Source organism: Struthio camelus, chromosome 7, assembly GCF_040807025.1.
Source record: "Struthio camelus isolate bStrCam1 chromosome 7, bStrCam1.hap1, whole genome shotgun sequence".
Lineage (NCBI taxonomy): Eukaryota > Metazoa > Chordata > Aves > Struthioniformes > Struthionidae > Struthio > Struthio camelus.
In genome coordinates, this window is record NC_090948.1 from 15,808,859 (window position 1) to 15,828,350 (window position 19,492).

The 19,492-nt window shown below is 43.0% G+C and overlaps 1 protein-coding gene across 2 annotated transcripts in view; it reads left to right on the forward strand.

Annotated features, from left to right (window-relative positions):
* Window positions 1–11,306: 11,306 nt before the first annotated feature.
* SLF2 (SMC5-SMC6 complex localization factor 2) overlaps window positions 11,307–19,492 on the forward strand; it is a 31,700-nt gene continuing 23,514 nt past the window's right edge. For both annotated transcript variants that reach the window (XR_011142124.1, XM_068949803.1), the window contains exons 1-4: window positions 11,307–11,586; window positions 15,959–16,002; window positions 16,449–17,161; window positions 19,400–19,457. Coding sequence is in view for 1 of the 2 variants with exons in the window: in XM_068949803.1 (XP_068805904.1) it covers window positions 11,477–11,586; window positions 15,959–16,002; window positions 16,449–17,161; window positions 19,400–19,457 (925 nt within the window). In the remaining variant the exon portion in view is untranslated. The remainder of the gene's footprint in view (window positions 11,587–15,958; window positions 16,003–16,448; window positions 17,162–19,399; window positions 19,458–19,492) is intronic.

The following is a 19,492-nucleotide window of genomic DNA, read 5'->3' on the forward strand; positions in this document are numbered from 1 at the left end:
GTCTTAGCCCAGGATTTGACCTGTGGATCAGGGCAGACTACTGCCTATGTAGAGAGCAGGATCAACAGTTCATCATTAAGTTGTAGATAAGCTTCTGAGAAAAGCAGCAATGGGTGTCCCAGGATAGCTCTTTGCTGCAGCTCTGAAATCAGAGAACTAGATTTGGTTGGAAGCATGAGGCTGAAGGGAAGGGGGTCTGTTCTAGTAATGCTCAGAGCACTGAGAACAAAACAGAGTACGAGGGGCCCCATTATCTCTCCTCTTTAGCCAAGCTGAGGATACTGAAAATGGGTATTGAATAGGGCAAGTAAGAAGCAAGTGAGGGAAAACGCAATGTTTTCATCACATGCCTGAGATGCTACCCTTAAAGGTTCTTGCGGAGAGGTGATTTCTTGTGTGACTGATGGTTCTTCCAGGTGTAAGTCAGGAGGGTGAGTGGCAGCCAGCTGGCTGGTGTGTGGTAGCTGCAGTGGAGACCTGCTGCAAGCATGCTAAATGAACTTCAATATCGGTTTATTTTGAACCCAGACATGTGCAGGTTAATATAGTATGACTGTATACTTGCACTCAGTGGCTGAGTAGAAGTAGTATTGCAATTGCTGGGAACAGCCCCAGTGCTGGTCTGTTGGGCTACTTATCAGCTTATTATGAGAAATGACTGTGTGAACCAGAGCCTGGGACCAGGTGTCCCTTGCTATGATGCACTGTTTTAAGTGTGGGATACCAGCAGAGGCTTTGAAAATATGGTCACAGGCTGAAAGCAGTGAGAAAGAACCATACACCTATTGATGGTTGATTACTGATTATTGACAAAGTGCAGCCTGGGGAGTTGGGGAAAGGCTGCTTTTGCTTTAAGCAAGGAAGAAGCTGCTTAGCAAAGGGGAGGAAAAGAATGAGCAGCAGGATAAAGCATCTTCCAGACCCTGGGAAAGTAACCTCCCTTCCCCAAGCCTCTTGCAGCACACAGTCCAGGGGCAGAGACCAAGTGCTGGGTGTTATCTTAGAAGCTCAACTCAGTTATAAGAGCATAATCTCTGGTTTAGGCTGGGAGAGAAAGAGGAAGTTTGCTTTCATTTTAGCTGTGCTGACAAACACCTCGGTGACTAAGGCTGTTGAGCACTAACTACACAGCGTGAACTCCGTGGTATTGTAGACTGTCATTTAATTTAGGATAAAGCTGTTGATGACTGTTCTGAGTACACAGTGATAATGCTTAAGAACTACTAAATAGTGATCATCCTTAATGGGTAAGAATTATTAGCCTGAACAGTGTTAATGAATGCCAGTATAGTGAAGTTTGGTTTTAAGGTTTAAAACCGGTATGATTTGTCAGTGTTCTAAGCACTCCTATCAGTGATCTGCAGCTCCCCAATACATGCATATGCATATATATATTTAGTTGCAACAGCATGTCTGAACTAGTCTGTCAGCATGTACTCCAACGCTTGTTGCCTCCTGCTTAAGGAGAGGCTGAAGCACAAGAGATAGGGAATGGAGCAGGAGTTGTGATGAAGGAATTAGAGATAACTACAACGATAAAGGAAATGAGGCTTTATTGCTTCAGCTGCCTAGGGCACTTTTTCCACTGCTTTCTGTATCAGAGCATTGTTTTGTTATTTAGTTTTGCAGTAAGCCTGCCAGTAGCTAACATTTGCAAGAGCAGACAGATTTCTGTCAATGCAGTTTTGCATTTAGCTATCTTATTGCTATGTGACTTGCTCTAAGAGTATGTTTACACAAAATCTTAAAGTGTGACTCCAGCTAGCATAAGTGTCCCTGAAATCACTTTCAAACTACCAGCTTCAGGAATCTGCAACAATGTAGCCCTGCAGAACAGAATTTGGTGAGGTACGTTTGCCTATTGTAGCCATGTATTTACACACTGCCTTGATCCGCAGCCTGCAAAACTGGAACAAGGATTTTTTGCCTAAATGGCACTAATTTCCAGCTATCTGAATCTACATTGTGCCCATTTGGACTTGGACTAGGTATTCAAGGCTTGTTGCCACAAGGGAGGGATACACTGGCCAGAGTTTTACAGGAGCCTGTCCATAGCCATTCGATGTTTTCACCAGCAGTCTATACAATGGCATAAAGAGTATACTTATTACACTTGCAGAGCATGTTTGCTAAGTTGCTGTGAATTTGGGAGGGATGATAAGACACTAGAGAAACAGGACTGGAGTTAAAAATTCCTTGACAAATTGGAGAAAGTCTGGGGGATTGCCGTAAGGAGCAGTGCAAAGGATTGTAATCAACTGTGACTATCAGATGATGTGTTCAGGCAACAGTTCTACAAGAAATGGTCTGCAGCTTATAGTGAATCATAACTGTATGTGAAGAGTTGAAAAAACAGGTGTGTGAGCAGGAGGAGTTTAGCCTGCAGGTATGGAAATAGAAGCTTTTGCTCTATGCGGTGCAGCAGGAGTACTGTGTGCAAGTCTGGGCTTTGTGCTTCAGCAAAGCTGTGAGTCACTTAGAGGGAATTTGGAGGAGAGCAATTAGTGATGCACAGAAGCACTGCCTGATCCCTCTTAGATAGAAATTGCTTTAGCCAACCCTGGGAGCTGCCCAGTTTTCTGCATTTCTAGCTGTGGTTTGGCCATAGATCCAAAACAAGCTCATCTTGGCCCATCTGATGTGGGCCAGCAGTTTGGGGAAGCTTGCTAGAGTGCTAATATGGAAAGGTGTGGGGAAAAACAGAAGGCATTAGGAAGACAGGATATGCTGAGCATGTAATGACTCAACATGGGACTTCATGGAAGGTGAAGTTGATTTTACAGGAAAATTATTTCACTCATTCTGTCACAGATTTTGTTCACTCTCACTCCCATGTATTCACGGGCACCAGAACGCATGTCCAATTTGTCTGGCCGGGATTGCTTGTGTATGAAACAAATGCCAAGAGACACTGACTGTCAAGTCTTTGCTTCATCTTTTGTGTTCCTCTTGATAGTCTTGAGTGTTTTTTGAACTGATTTTTGCACAGATCTCTAACTTTCCGAATCCTTAAGGTCATCAGTGAAATTTTTCACTAAATCTTGCTTCTTCCTCCATAAATCTGAGGAGAGGTGGCTGTCCATGTTTGTTGCCTCACTTGCTGTATCCTTATGGCCACAGTCTGCCTTCCCATTGGGATAGCAGAAAGAGGAATGGCCCATGCAATGTGATACAGCCTTATTGCCATCCTCCTGCTAACAGAGGACAGGTCTTCTGCTGAAGAGTCACTTGCGCTGTGACTCTATCGGAGCACAGGCCTCATGATGCAAGCATCACATTTGTCAGTGTTTATAGTCTGATTGCTGTTGAGCATGTTCTTGTTTATCAATACAGACCATACTTGTAGCCCTTGCTCTGTTATCTCTGCTGATGCTTTCAGACACTTCCATTCTTATTTTGTTCATACCAAGCTTACTGTTTCTGCCTCAATTCTTCTCCTTTGTGTTCCTATCTGAACACCTGCCTGCCTTGAACAGGTGGATGGACATGGTCTCTTGTAACCATAGTGTTTTGTAGGTGAGAGGTGACTCTTGCAACCTCTGTAAGAGGAAGCAGTCCCTTCGTAGACCTTTTCACAAAGCCTGCTGCAGCCCTGGGATCAGTCATATAACCAAGGCTCCAGATTAGCACAGAAGCAAGCTGTAATTGCTAATTAAGTGTTGACTTCACCAGTTTGCTGAGTGTCCTTGACTATAATCTATCTGTTAGAGTAATTAGGTCTAGCTTCTGAAAGCCAGCTAGTATTTCAGGCATATTCCTGATATCAGGAACACAGATAAAACAATTTCCCTGGTAGCAGCATCAATTCAGCTGTTACGTTGCTGGCCTAATTCTAATGGCCTCTCACTCTAACATCTAAAACTTTCTGCTCTCTTCTGTATGAGCAGGAATGTTTTGAAGTTGGTTTACCTCTCCCATCAGACTTTATCACCCCTTTTTTTTTTCCCCCCTCACAAAAGGGAGAACTGTGTCCCAGGATCCTGGCTGAGATGGCTAGTCCTGTAGATTTAGCTGACTTCACAGGAAAAAAGCAAGTCCTTTAAAAAAGGTTTGTCAGTAATTACCATTTTTGATATAGCAGCTTTCTATTTGTTAACTCTGGGATCTGGAATTTACAGATGAAAAATAGTATGACAATGACAGGGATTGTATGATTTTTATGTTAAAAAAACATGCAGTTCACTCACTTTAACTAGACATTAAATGACCTGTCTGCATGTTCCATCTCTACTTGTGATGGAGATGGATTCATATTCTGCTATCCCAGGCAGCATTTCCTATTTAGGGTTTTTTGTTTTGGAGTTCTATTTTTTTATGCTGAGCAGCCCTTAAGTTCATTAGATCTGATTGCAACAGAAAGATGATGTTCTTAGCTGGTGCAGGGATTCCCTCAATCTGTGCAAAAGACTTTTTTTCCTCTAAGAGCTTGGTGACAGCCCAACACACAACGGAAGGAGGAGTGAGGACTGGCAATGTTTATCTGATTAGCTAATCTAATTTACTGACTGAAATTCCTGCTGCATGTTGTGCTGTAAGCACTATGCTCAAGATGTGAGTGAAAAAGCAGCAGAAACATTGATAAGCTGCTGAAGGAAAGCGCTTTTCCCTGATAGGGGTGGATTGCCCTTCTTCCATATTTTGAGATTGTGTTTGAACTTTGCATCAAAAGTAATTAATCTTTGCAGGAGCTATCAGCAGTGAACAGCATGTTTACCAAGAATATAATGCTGTTCTCCAAGAGACCTCCTCTGCAGAAATGGATCTGCAAAGACTCTGCAAATGTTAACATGACAGATGCCTGCTGAAGAAGCCACAGGTGAAGTCACTTTACCCTTTTTACTTTGATTTGCTCAAGCTATAAACCAGGATATTTTTAGAGCTCATGACAGGTGAAGTTTATGTACATAATTATATTGATCTTCTATCTCTGAAATCAGGATACTATGGCAGGAAGATGACTAATGTGTTAAAGGTATGAGCAAACTACGTAGCATTTAGTAAACTGTGTGGTAGAATTATTATGGTACACAGAAAGCTAGGATATGTGATTACGGTTTCTTTTCTGTCCTGATGTGTCCCTTGACAGATACATGCAGTGTGGCCAGCTCTTTGTACCGATTTTCATTGAGGGTTGAGTTCCTGGCTAGACATCAGAGTTCCCCGGGAGAAGGTAGCTCTGGAAGAAGCTATACTTCACAGTCTTGGGACAGCTTGATCAGTGGAGAATTTTCCTATTCCAGTGGGAATTGTGGTACCAGAAATAGTCTCTCCAGACACGCACTGAAATGAAAATGCAGTTTTCTGACCAGAGAGCTGTGTGCATCAAGAGAACTGGGTCTGTTTGGTAAAGCCAGTGTAAACTGGCATCCTGGAGCTCTCATTGGGGATTGTGCTGTGAACCTGAGCTTCTCATCAGACAATACCTGAAAATTAGTGTGAGGTGAAGGCTCCTCCAGGGATGGAAGAAAATGAAACTCTGGGAATACCAGCAAATGCCTGTATCTCAGCCCTATAATTTGTGGCTATGCTGCAACCACACAGCAAATTGGTGAAGAGAGAAGAGCAGAGGTGGGTAGAGCCAGCAAGCTAGGACTGTACATGTTGGGAAAGTGTAGTAACATAATGAGTTTATACAGCTCTAGCTCAGGCATGTTCATGTGAACTGCAGCCATGCTTTTGGCTACATGCTCATATGCTTTGTCATGGGAAGCCAGTCTGAGGCTGAAGGAAAACATCTTTCCTCTTTTTGTGGATGATTATGGAGTATCTCTTATCACAAAAATGGGAAACCTTCCAAACACTTCCTCTGGCTTTCTACCCATTCTGTGTCAGATGAAATATTCAAATCTATCACCTATTTTCTGTTACTGCCTATCTCTAAGATGTGCCACACAGTATGATATGTAGACGAGTGCTAATATACAGCTGATCTTTGCTTCCTGTCCTCCCCTCTCTGCTGTTGCGTCTGTAGTCCAAAGCAATGCTACGCAGGCTTGGAAGGTACAAAACCTCATTCCTACAGCTGTTTAGCTGAAATAGTGGGGAGTTGGAGGAGCACTAGTGTCCCTTCTGAGTGCGTTGTGTGAAAGTATTCTGCAGGTACATACAGATGTGTGGAGGGAGAAATAGTTACCGGGAAACAGCAGGCTGAAGAGAGGAAAGGTACGTGCTGAGAAGTAGTGTGTGGAAAGTCTCCCAGGAGATGATAAGCTCTGGAGACTAGAGGTCCTGTTGAATCCACAAAAACTGATAATCTCAGTATGCCAAGAGTCAGCTGAACTTATACAAGGCCATCAGCATGCCCTGCTGTCAGCAATGGGTTGCAAACTTGGACCATATCCAAGAAGGCAGTGGCTGCTATATGCAGAAGAAGATTATAGATTATATTTACACCTGCAGGAAAACAGGATTGTCTAAAAATCTACTTACATGTCACTGGTATGCTGCTATGACCCTCTGAGAAAACTGTTGTGTTGGCCTCCCCTCTGGGAAACAACAAGTAGCTGTGTATGTGTAGGGAATAAATGAATATACTGTATGAATAGTTATCTATTAATCATTTGAGTATTAACAGCTTAACAGAAAGGCATTCTAAGAAATATTGGTTGTGATCTGCTGCTCCCCCTGACTCGATGCCCTCTTAGGGGGAAAGCAATTTCCAACATTTAAACTCCAATAGGAAGAGTTAGGAGAGTAGCTGCTGTTGCCCTTACTTGTTGCTCCTTAGTTCCTTAGAGAAACCTTTCTTTTGCAGCCTTGCTGCTTTGCTTCTGTCTGCTTCCTGCTCTGGTACCTTAATGCTCAGAGTTTCATCATCCCCCACCACTTCAGAAAACTATCTTTTCTTTTCACTGATTCCCTTGAGATGGTGTATGGTCAGTGATTCTGAATGATTTGCCCTTTGCTGTGTTATTGTGTTGCAGATGAGTAGTGCACTTCACTTGTAAGAGAAGCAGCAATATGTTTTATTGAGGTAAGATAGTGATTTAACTAAGTTCAATTGTAAATAAGAGTGATTTAACAAGTGTTGATGGCAAGGTTCACTCAGTTATTTACTGTGTGGAGGACAGATCAGATAAGTGTCAAGGAGACCTTCCTGTTGAGTCACAAGGTTCTGAATGGACCCCCTTGCTTTCCAAACTCCTCAGGAGTCTGGGTGCAGCTGGATCCAATCTTAGTCCCAGACTTGGTCAACAGTTTATGTCTAAGGATTATGTGCACAATCAATCACATGCAACTTGGCAAAGTTTGCAAAGGTGGTGTGCTATTAGTCACTCACTGAGAATCTGTTGTGACCTTGAGAGGTGTCCCTACCTAAGGGGAGATTCTGCTGTGTAGCCTGCTGCCATGCAGCAGAGCTCAATGGGCTCTGGACTGCCCCCTATTTATAAGGTAGGATGATTGACTCAGTCATATTTCCATACTAGGTGGATTTTAGTTGGCACATGCTCAATTAGCCCCTGCCCATGTGCTGTTATGGAGAGGTCAGGTTGGGGGGGAGAGCACACTATCACACATGGAAGTCAGATCTATTAAAAGAGAGGTGGAAATTAGAAGAAAGGCCTAGACCTTCAGTGAATGTTATTAGGATGAACATTTCCTCTTCCTACTGAGCTTTGAAACCGCAAAATTATAAAGAGGGTGCAAGCTGATGACCTAAGATGGCCATTCACATGCAGTGGCCCTTATCTCACATGCTACTGCTGACTTTACAGCCTGCAGGACAACCCTCCATCTAGATCAGGGCTGTGAGTCATGAACTGGAAAACAGTGTTCTGTGATGCAAAGTATGTTCAGAGAGAAAGTTTGAGTTAATGGATGAGTACTGGTTATAGCATCTGCTGATGGTTGAGGGTGGGCAATGAATGCATGAAGGCCCATGTACCCATCTACATACCTGAGTGATCTGCAGGCTCTTTGGTAGCCACGTGACCACTCTGCTCCTTTGAAACAATGCAGAACAGCATAATACATGTAGTGCATGCTGTTGTCAGGAGGGTTGGTAGCTGGAGTGTGTGCCTATAAAAGGTCTCTTATGTGAGAGAAGCAGGTGTCTCAGCAGCCTCCCTTGGGTGAGGGTTCTGTAAGGAGAAAGGAAGAAGGTTCTCTCTTACACATACATTTCAAGTATATACCCACTCTGTGCCTTCAGAAATTGAAAGCAAACAAACTGGAGGTTTTTCTTACTGTGTCTGTCTTCAGCAACAGTTTTAAGACTTTAGAACTTAGTTCTAAGTTCCTTTGTTCTAACTTTCTCATCTTCCAGGGTCAGACAGTGCTGCAATTTTGCAGTGATGGATGGTTTTCTAGGTGGCTTGGTATAGGCTAAGATACTAATGAAATGAATTTGAATAACTCTGGAGTTCAGCTATTTTCTAAAGCCTAAAGACTTTCTTCCTGGACTAGAAATGACACATTGGTCTCTCTTCATTTTGTTCCCTTGACAAAAGCGTATTTGTCCCTTCATATTCAGGGATTTCAATAGCTCTATTTAGAAAGTTTACATTAAAATATTATAATAAAGATTTCATGATTGTAATTGCATTTCAGATGCTGAAGGCCTATGCCATTTCAGCTCTTCATTGTGGTATAGCTGTACTGTATGCGGTCCATTTCCCTATGGATACTGCTTAGAAAACTGGCATTCTGGGATACTTCCTGTTTTTGCTTGGAGGAAAAGGCATGAGTCATTCTGGAAGGCAATTAAGAAACAGTTGTAATCAAATAAACAGCAAAGAATGCCTTGCATAATACTGCTAGTCTTGTTCCAGATCTACTTGTAAAACATCGAGTTTTTTGGAGCTGTACTTTTTCAGGGTTTCTGATGACTTATGTCTGAGTAAAGTACAGAAACTGAGATGTTGGGAGTACATTATAGAAAACTAATGAAAATGAGTAGTTATAGGAGGAGATTGGGCAAGAAGTAAATGATTTTCCTAACTTTGAAGTGAGGCATTATGAGGTAAGCTTCTTGTGGCTTTTTCCTCATTTTGAGGAAGGGAAGTGTAAGCAGTGAAGTGATCACAAAGTGTCAGGGAAAATAAGGTTCTCTTTTTTTTTTTTCTTGGGAATAACTAGGATCTATGGTGATAACACTTAATCATAACATTCAAACTGTTTTACTCTTATTTATTGATATCTGTACTTGCATGTCTAACTAGTGCTATTGCCTGTCAGTTGGAAATTAAGGCCTGCTGTAGGATATATATATACACAAACACAGTTTAAATGAATACATGTATGTTTTTATATAGATCAATATGTATTGGTGAGGTGGCTTTATTCTGCATAGCTCTCCTGATAGAAAAAATCAAGCTGATGCAATTATAGTTGTTGCACTTTTTTCTTGTTTTTTCCTACTATCCTTAATGCTGTGATATTCTCTCTCATGGGTACCTATATTCAGATACTTTCCATAAGCTACAATGTAATTAATTGCTGGCTTTTGTATCCTTGCCACTTGCTGATAAACAGCTTCATGTTTCCATCATTTTTGCTGGAGTCTCTTTCTAGAAAAGCCCGTTGATGTTTCTGCATTTTCTGTGAAGTTATCATAAATTCTGCATCTGAGGTTTTTTGTTTACTTCTGTAACAGTTTATAGTCAAAAGACCTCGAGGGCTGCTCCAAATTTGCCAGGTTAAAGTACTAAACTGAAAGGTAAAGCAAATGTTCATTTTACTTTTCCTCTACTCCTTCAATGTGACATTAAAAAATATTTCTGGTATTCTTGGCTGGTAGCACTAGGCATGAAGTTTGTCTTAACTCTCTAGCAGACAGTAATGCAAGTACATATTACTGTATAGTCAAGCAGATCCATATGAGAGCAAGCCCAATCATCCATATGCTGCTCAGGAAAATTGCATTGAGTGTACCATACACAATGCCATCAATCCATGTTAGTTCTCAGTGTGCCAGAGAATGGGATCACCTTGTAGTAGGCTTATGCATATGGTTCTAGATGGTCCCTGTGACAAAGAGCTTGCAGTTCTGACAATGTGTTGGATGTGGTAAGGCAATAAAAGAGCAGAGTGTTATGTGATGGCACAAATTGCTTCTACTTTCTCTCTTGGGCTTCAGATGTAATAAATTGTGGGTAAAAGCTTTTTGAAAAATGGACTGAGGAATAGGGCAGGAGGAAAGGAGGAATGGAACAAATAGTATAAGGCAGAGGTAAGCTTAACCTGCCTGTGCCTGCAGCTTACTATTTTATGACTTGTGCTTTCACTTATGTGTTACTGTTGCTTCTGGTTTGCAAGCTTTCCCTTAGCCAGCATACCTCAGGTGGGATGCAGAGTAGACCCTTTCCTTTCCATCTGAGTGGATTGTTTTTCTTGAATTCAGAAATACAGAGAAACATTAGAGTGGCCTTGGTCACCGCCTTCAGGTGAAGGGCTTGGGAGGGAGACAGACAAAATATTTCAACAATAACTGCCTCAAATCTGCTCTGCCACTGCTGGGAGGAAGGAAGCTGCACTCATGTTGCCTGATGCTCCTGCAGGCCAAGGGCAGAAACCAGCTTGTATTTTGTGAGATGCCTGCCTTTAATCATTAAAACTAACAGTGTCAAGACTTTGGGGGGTGGGGGGAATGACTACTTTTGCTGATGATTAGTCTCAAAAAAAAAAAAAAAAGCAGATGAACAAAGTGTAAAATTTGCATGGGGACCCTACACCAAGCAGCAGCAGGTTTCACTAAGCCTCATTTATGCAGGCCTGCCTTGCATACCTGGCCCTGCAGCTGGCCTGGTCTGGGCTTCCTCACCCTGGGCTGAACAGTTTTAAATGTGGTAGAGCAAAGCCTAGGGGAGTTCAGGCAGGAAGGAGCCTTTTCAGGGAAGGATCTTAAAGCCTAGCCCAGAGCTTGGCCAGCAGCCGGGGCCTGAGAAGAGCTTGTGGGTGGGGGGGGGGGCGCGGATAACTGGGCACCCCCGGGGGCGCAAATGGCGGCTGCGACGCGGGCGGGCCGCCCCTGAGGGGACAGCGCGGGCCGTCGGGCGGGAAGAGCCGGGCGAGGGCGAGGGACCGCTGCCCGCCGGGAGAAGGAGGCGGCGGCGGCCTCCCTCAGGGCAGGCCGCCGGCGGGGGGCGGGGCCGGCCCACGCGCCTCCAGCGCGCGCACCAATCAACAGGCGGGAAGCGGGGCGGGTGGGGCGCGCGCGAGACCAAAGCGCCAAACCGCCCTTTCCCTGCTGGGAAGGAGGGAGGGCGCTTCGCCACTCACAGCCAATCGCAGCAGCGTGCGGTCTCCCCATCCCGCCCCTGAGGGCAGAGAGCCAATAGGAGATGCTACCTGCTCGGCCAATCGGCGACGGTGATGGAAAGCGTTTCCCGCCCCCCTTCCCCCTCCCTCGCCTGCCGCTCGCAGCCGCCGGAGGGAGGGTCGCGGTGCCGGTGGCCCTTGCCATGGGAGTGGGAGAGGGACTGGGCGGCCTCCCCGTTTCCTTCCGCCTCGTAGGGCCTGCTGGGCACCGCCAGTCATGACCCGGCCGGTGGGCGCGGGCTCGCCGTCGCCGTGCCCGCCCGTCACCACTTCCCGACGCCATTTTAGGCCGGCAGCCGCGGGCAGAGAGACCGCCCGGGACTGCAGGTACCGGGGTGTGTGTGTGTGTGTGGGGCGGGGGGGGATGGAGAGACGGGGATGGCGGGTGTCGGCGAGGCAGGCGGCGGCCCCGGGGTGGTACGGCGCCCCGCCGGCAGGGGCGCCCGGCAGGCGATGGCGGCTCCCGGCATGCAGTGTGCGGCGGGCGGGCGGGAGCTCCCGGCATGCACTGCTGCCCCGCCCCACCCCGCCGGCAGGGGGCGCCCGCCGGCGGCGGCGGCAGTTCCCGGTATGCACCGCTCCCGGCTCCCCGCTGGCGGTGCCGCGGCGTGGGGCGCTTCTCAGGCGCCTCCTTTTCCGTCGCGCCACCCGCGGCAGATGGGGGCTGCGGCCCTGGCGGAGCGCGGGGGCTCCCTGCTCACCCCGGTGGGGGCTGCCGGCGGCTGAGGGCGGCTGGTGCCCCCCCTTGGTACGTGCTGCGTTGCTGGGGGAGCGGGTACACTGTTTCTTTTGCCCTTGTTTCTATTTAGTGCTGGTAGGTCAGAGCCTAATACGAAAGGTGCCTGGTAGCTGGGGAACCTGATAGGTGTACCGGGAAAATGATACCCGGCCAAAGAGCGACCAGCGTCTTCAGCGCTTCGTTCAAATTATGAGTCTTCCCTGTGTGTAGAAGTCTTAAATTTCAGTGTTTGTTAGCAAGTCTATCTTTAGAGCTGGGCTTCAGCAGTTCAGATGTAAAGAGAGAACTTCAGTTGTCTTTAATTCTGCTCTCACTCCTGTTCCAGCTGTGGACTGTTAATGATGCTGTAGGAGAAGATCTCTAATGAAGGTGGTGGTGGTTGGTGACAGGTTTTAGATGTGATAAATCTCTCCAGCTGTTGCACAACTGAATTTTGCTAAAGACTTGATAAGGTTTTCAGAGGCAGCTGAGTTAAATAAGTTTGGTTCCTTGCAGTATGAAGGAAATCTTAATTTCTCATGCCATAAGCAGCACCTTATTTTGTTCTGTGCCCGCTTTTGATAGCGCTAACCTTTGGAGAAAGGGAGCAAGATAAAACTTCAGTTTCTCTTCTGTGTTGCTCCCTGCCCAAGAAACCGAAACTATTATGTCATCTTTGTTTTTGCTGCCTATGAGTTGTTAAGACCTTTTTCCTCAAAGAAAAAATTGCATTCTGTTATATTGCAGTCATCTAGAAGACTGTTATGAAGTTTTATGTATGACGTTCTCATTTGCTTTTTTGTTGTTTCTATAGTGCTTTCCAAGAGCCTTCGTTTTTGTCAAAGATGTAGTTATATCCTGCAGCGTGTTCCCACTTTACATGGCTTTGTTTTCGCTGAGCTATTGATAGTGTTGTTTCCAGTGCAAATTTAAAAAAAATGCACCTTTTTTATCCAATCATAAATAGACATTGATATGGCTATAAACAGTAATTATTTTTAAAGAGTTCTTTGGGTTTCATTTGCTTAGCAAGTGAAAGAATTTTACCTTTCCTTCCTTAAAGGTGTTGTGCCCTTAATTTTGAAAGATCTGCTAGGTGCATCCACGTGGCTTTTTTGTGTCAAGTGAGATCATGCGTTTATGGTTTATTGCCTTTTCTCATTGAGAGGTTTTATTAGTGGTCTCTCTGGTTTCTTAGTTAAGATGGGATTTCACAAAAAGTGGTTGAATCATTTTTAGTGATGATAAATATGTTTTGCAGAATTCATATATTCTGCTGACAAAGCATAAACTAAAGCTATGCTTTGTTGAGAAAGATACGTTAAACAACTGCAAATCGTTTCCTTTCATATCATATGAAAAATAGAGAGTGTTGCTTCATCAGTTCTTCAGTCTTCAAGGGCTGATTTGACCTCTTATTAAAACAGTAACAGAAATCTTCCTGCGAACAGGTATGGTCCTGTTCACATGGAAAATAACATATTCTTTTCATGTTTTCATACCTATGAAAAGCAGGTTGGGGAGCGCCGTACTTTCTCACGTTCCTCCTTGTGCTCACGTGCTTCTTTCTTTTTCATCTTTTGCTTTTATTGGAGTTTCTAGTACACTTCCTTGTCTGAGGTACGGTACAGTGCTTGAGAAAATATCACTCTGTTTTTGTTGGACAGTTCCTGTCCCTTTCACTTCTACAAGCAGAATGGCAGATAGAAAACGTTAATGGTTAAGCACTGTAAAGCAAACAGTCTAAGACAGATCACTTTGCACTCAAGGTAAACTTCTAATGCGGGGAGAAAAAAACCCTTTTTCTAATGATAATGCTTTTGAGGTCTCAGTTGTGTTGTACAAGGCTTTATATAAATATGAAACAAACTTGAATTTTGTTACAAAGTCCTTGCATTTAGAATAAAAGAGAATACAACAATGTGATAGTGGGTGTGGGAGAGAGGTAAGCTGTCATTTGAAATCAGTGGCTGCAGAAAGAAGGAAGAGGACAGCAGAAAGCTGTTGTTTTGGTTTTGTCATCAAGAATCAGTGCAGAAAAGGGATCTGCAAGGTAACTGAAGATGAGGTTTGGACTGCAGATAGGGTCCTAATCTGGAAGGAGAAGCACAGTTGCTTTGTTAAGAAAACAAGAGTTCTGGAAGGATTTGTAGTGCAGAAAGCTGTTGCCGCTGGATGACTTTCCATTGCAAGAACAGCCACACGCAAGTGTTGGGAATGTCCTGGGACAATATAGCTCTGTGTTTTGGAAAGCAGAGAATGATATAAAATATGTAGAAAGGTCTTAAAGAAACATATATTATTCTTGCTGTTCTCACACTAGTATCTTATTTGAAACTTGAAGAGAGAAACTTGCAAAACAAGTGAAAGTGTAGCCTTGAAATCAGTGGTAAACTTCCTTGCTGTATGGAAGAAGATGAAGGTAGTGTGTTCGTAGTTCTTAAGTGTAGACCAGCATTTCGATGCTCCAGTTGTGCATCATTCAAAAATCTGTCCATTTTCAGAAATAAAGTTCACAGTGAAATGCCTTGAAGTTTTCATATCTCAAGTATTTTTGATAGGAAACCACCTTTGGTTTAAAGCTCTTAATTATCTTGCTGTGTATATGTAAAATAAGATGGCTGTAGAACGCTGCTTGTGTTTTGGAAGCCAGAAGATACCCGTAACACGTACCAAAAGTGATGCCGCTGGCAGAGGTGTTCTGTTATGCATGGGGCAGGGCCAGCGGGAGCTGTTGCCGAGAAGGCTGGTAAGGCAGGAATTTGCATCCCAGTCTGTCACCAGCTGTATGAAAAAAGCAAAGAACAGTGATGCCCAAGTTGTTTTGGGCATCAAGAAGAAAGTTATAGGATTAGTTGAACTTTACATCTTGTGGAGCTGTGTAGCTATATTAGATTGCAACTCATAATGTATTGAAGAGGGCTTGGTCGTTGATGGATATTGTTATGCCTATCTCCTTCCACTACAACACCTTCTTTTCAGTTTGTAACTTCTAAAAAGTTGTTTTTCCTGCCAAAGTCTGTCTCGGAATGAAATTTAAGTAAAGTTTTCATAAAAGTGGCGTAGCTGGTGTTTTTAGAAGATGTATTTTCTCTGTGCTTTGGAATGAGAGCTTCAATTTGTTAAGTGGATGAATGTGGTATGTGATTTGCTATTCCGTAGAAGAAAATCCTCTGTTTATTCAAGGTAAGGCTGTTGAGGAAAAAAAAAACTTTCAGCTGATGCTATGCTTTTTATAGATGTACTAGAAATTGACAGGTAAGCTCTTTAAAGACAGTCAGCGTTAAACATGCAAGTTGCTAGGTGTAAGGAGGATCATGTTTTTGTTATTCAAGTTACTAAGGGTGTGGATTCAGGTGCTATGGTGAGCTGTTCTACCAGATGCTAAAAGAGAGGAGAATCCTTCCTTCTTGCCCTCCATTGTGCTGGCTCTGGCCTTTCCATGAACAAATAAAATTTGTTAATATAACAGAAAAACGCTAGTTTTGGTGGCAGTGTGTTGAACTAGCAATTAATTTGTTGCTCATAGAATAGCAGATCAGATTGCAGCCTTTAAAAAAAAAAAAAAAAGTAGTTGTTACTGGCCAAAAATGTTGACAGTGGGGCTGCAGAGACTGTAAACAAGGTACTGGTGAGTTCTCCTCTGGAATACTTAGTACAGCTGAAGTCAATCCCATTTAAGAAAGATGAGTTTAAGCTAGAAGGGTTGTGAAGATTTACTGGGACAGTGAAAGAGGCTGGTTAAGAAAAGAAACTGACGGGTTGGCTTTGTTGGCCTTGCAGAATGAAGCTAGAAGGCAATGATGATGCTTTCTCCACTATATCAGAAAAGTAAACTCTGACGTGTAATAAGAGCTCCTGGCATAAAAATATTTCTGTAGGAATTGCAGAATTACATCATTTTAATTTTATTGATATCTTCTGCGTGGGCATTTATGTATTACTCTCTTAAGAGATAATATTTATGCTTTTTTTCTTCAGAAACCAGTCCATTACAGAGTTCTTCAAACCAGTTGTAAAACAAGGTAAATATCTGTCTTTTTTTAGTAGAAGATGTTTATGTATGAGTTTTATATAAGAACGCAGAAGCTTACTCCAGTCTCATTCGAAACTCAAACAGCTATGTAACAAGTACAGCTTACCAAATACGTCAAAAGAAACAATTAAGATAATTTTATATGAAAAAGAATCTCCTTAAATGGGGATGGTTATTAGTTAAAATTGTTCTCTCTCATGTTTGAGCTAGATTGTTTATAACAACTGAAGCTGTGGCATAGATCATGCGAGTCTTATCTGATGTGAAATAAGTTGTGTAGTGCTACTGAACATCAAGTGTGATTAAATTCATTTTTGGATTGTGTGTATGAGAGAGAGAGAGAGAGAGAGGTAGAATATCAAGTAATAATGTCCAGTTGGGAAATTATTCTCTTCAGTATTACGATTGTGAATAATTCATCTTTTCTTCTCTCAGACCTTGGCCGTAGAGACCGGCCTATGTTGTATTCCTCAGACAGAGGAAATGTAAAAGATGGAGGAATCGGACTGTCAGCTTTATGTGCTGAACGATTTGAAAAGAAAGTATCCTCTCCGAAGCAAATTAGAAGAAAAAAGATGCCAGTCCAAACACCGAACATAAGTCCTGGGCTAGATGCCTTTCGAAGAGGAGTTAAGGGAAAAAAGGACAGCGTAAACCTGTTGGAGAACAGCAGAGCGTGCAGGGCATTGAGTTCAGTATATCCACAAGTTGTGATTCAAAAACTCCTCGTAACTGCGGGATCTCCAAGCTGTTTGTTGGCCAAAAAGGATAAAACTGTCAAGCAAGAACAGGGAAGAAATGAAAAGTGCCCGGGTGTAACAAGAACACCATTGTCTTGTGGAAATAGTTGGGAACAGAAGACTGACTGTATGGATCTGGAAGAGGCCAGTTCAGACTCTGACAAATGGGTTTCATCATCAGAAGCTGATACTCGAAAAACTTGTGCTAGAAATAATGGCAATGTGAGCAACACATCTCTGTGTCAAAACCCGGGGCGTTCTGTGAAATTGCCTTGTGCTCCAAGTGACTCTCAATTTAGGCGCTCGCTAGAAGCCCTCTGCAGAGAAAGAAAGCAGAAAAAACATAGAATGAAACAATCTAAGCCACATCCAGTAAAACCATTCTCAGGAGCGAGTTTATCACATCAGGTATGCAGTAAAGCCATTCTCAGGAACGAGTTTATCACATCAGATATGCTTAAAAGGGTCATTAAGGCTTCAAATCTGTGACACCTTTTTTTAAGGCAGGGTAAGATTCTTGCCAGATATAACAGCAGTTTACATTCTTTTCTCTTTGTAACTTTTAGGTCATGCTTGGCTAAGCTGATAAACTGTTTTACACTAAATGAGAAATCCTGGCTTGAAAGCAGTCAATTCAAGATACTTAGGTTGAGTTAGGTTTACTGTAAAGCTGTTTTATCACAGTTTGCTTTGTGCCTGGCTTTTTTTTTTTTTTTTTTTGGATATCTATTTGTGTAGGTCTTGTAACAACACTTAAGTACTTGTCTACAGTAGCTACTCTGTAAATTAGCTGGAAGGACAGTAGATTTAAACAGCTGGAAATCTCTAATTTAATACCTATCTATTCCTATTGAAGAGTCAAACTGTGTAAAGATAAAATAAAACAAAATGCCCTTGCATAGACAGCAGCTGCGTAAAGCTTACCAGTCGGCTCTTTTTAAGAGCTGCTGTCACCTTTGACGCCCTGTTCTGTGTAGAGGGCCTGATGGCGGGTTAATCCCAACTAAGTTAGGCCTGCTTCTATATCCCAGTCTCCCTATCTTGCCCTACCAAGGTGACTATGACCAGGCCCCTCTTTTTGCAATCCCTGGTGCTTGTGCAACTGAGCGGTGAGCCAGCACGTGGTTTAGTATATGCTAAGAATGTCATTCAATGAAAATGCCGCCATCACCACCCCCAGACACACACACGAGATTTAGAATAATTGCATTGCATTTAACAAACTGCCGTGTGTGCTGGATACTTTATGAGTTTTGACAGACTAAGTGTGATAGTTGATGCTTCCTTTGCTTAACAGGAAGTTTTAAGTGCAGTTAGAAAATTGTATCAACAGTTTCTGGTCACTCTAGGATGAATGATGTTCTTCCTGTTCATTGTATAAGCTTTCCTGCATCCTCAGCTGGTTCAGCTCTGGATGAGTTGTTTCACATATTGAGATAAAAAAGCTCTCCTTCAACTTAACAGTTGATTTAGCCCTTCAGCCAACTCTGATTTTATCAGCTAACTTGTGGACTTTCGCCAAATGTGCTGGTTTGCCTTTCTTTAAATTTTTTTACCAAATAGAAAAACAGTTGAAAATCTTTTTGTTAAATCTATTGTTATAGATTGTAATGGATTGTGATCTTTATAAATTGACTTTCAAATTAAAAGCATTTTTTTTTTAATTTAAAATGAACCATTTAAAGAAATGGCTAACTTCCATTGGTCTTAGATAAGGTCATCTTCAGTGGAACAACATAAGCTCTCTGTATAGCTGTCTCGCTAAGAATTTTCTTTGGTAGGGACTGGGTAAGTGCTTTGATAATTCCTCTCTCTTGATGGTAAACTTGAATGCCATGACAGTTCTATTGATGGAAATCAATGCAAGCATGACAATGCAATGAAATTAAATGGCAACTGTATTGCAGAGAAAATGTTTTATTACAAATAATCATGTTTCCTCATAATGCAGTTTAGGGAACAGCAGTGATGCAATTTTCCTGCCTGAGAGTTTTCCACTAGTTAAAGTTGTGGTTAGCAGTTCAAATTTGTACACTTAAGCTGCGGTACTTGGATGGAGGTGGGGATGGTCCTATTAAGTACACTGTATTTCATTCTGGGTTGAATTATTTACTTTCTTGCTTTACCAACCAAGCAGTTACTTTAAGCCAACTGCTTTTAGTTGGTTACTTGCAGGGAAGATGATTATGTGTGCCTCTAAAAACATGTTAGGAATGGCATATAAAAGGTTGGTTAGTTTGTATTTCCTTTTCTGCTGAGTGCCACCCCACCCCCATATTTCCTTGTCTGTGGTTACTATCTTTGTTATCTGTGTTCCTCATGCCTGGTTTGAGGAAAGCCAGCTGGGCCATGTCTCTCGGATACCTCAGGGAGGAAAGAACCTAATTGCATTAACTATCAATGAAGGTGGAGAGGTTTGGAGCGAGAGGCAGATCTGAAGAAAAGGTATAAAATCAGGGTCTGGGGCAGTCCTTTTGTTGAGCTCTTTGTAGCTGTGTTTTAAGTTTATCCTGAAATGAAGTATGTTACGTTGGGGGTGGGGTGAGGGGTGGAACAGTCTGTGCTGGACTCAACACTTGACACAGGACAACATCCTGCTTTTAAATTATGCAGCTAACTTTTTATCTCCTCCATCTTTCTTTTTAGGGAAATGGATGTCCCCTGAGAAAAAGATCACATTCTGCTTCATGGGAGACTGCCTCAGGTAGAAGCAGTGCCGATAATACGGAATTAATCAAT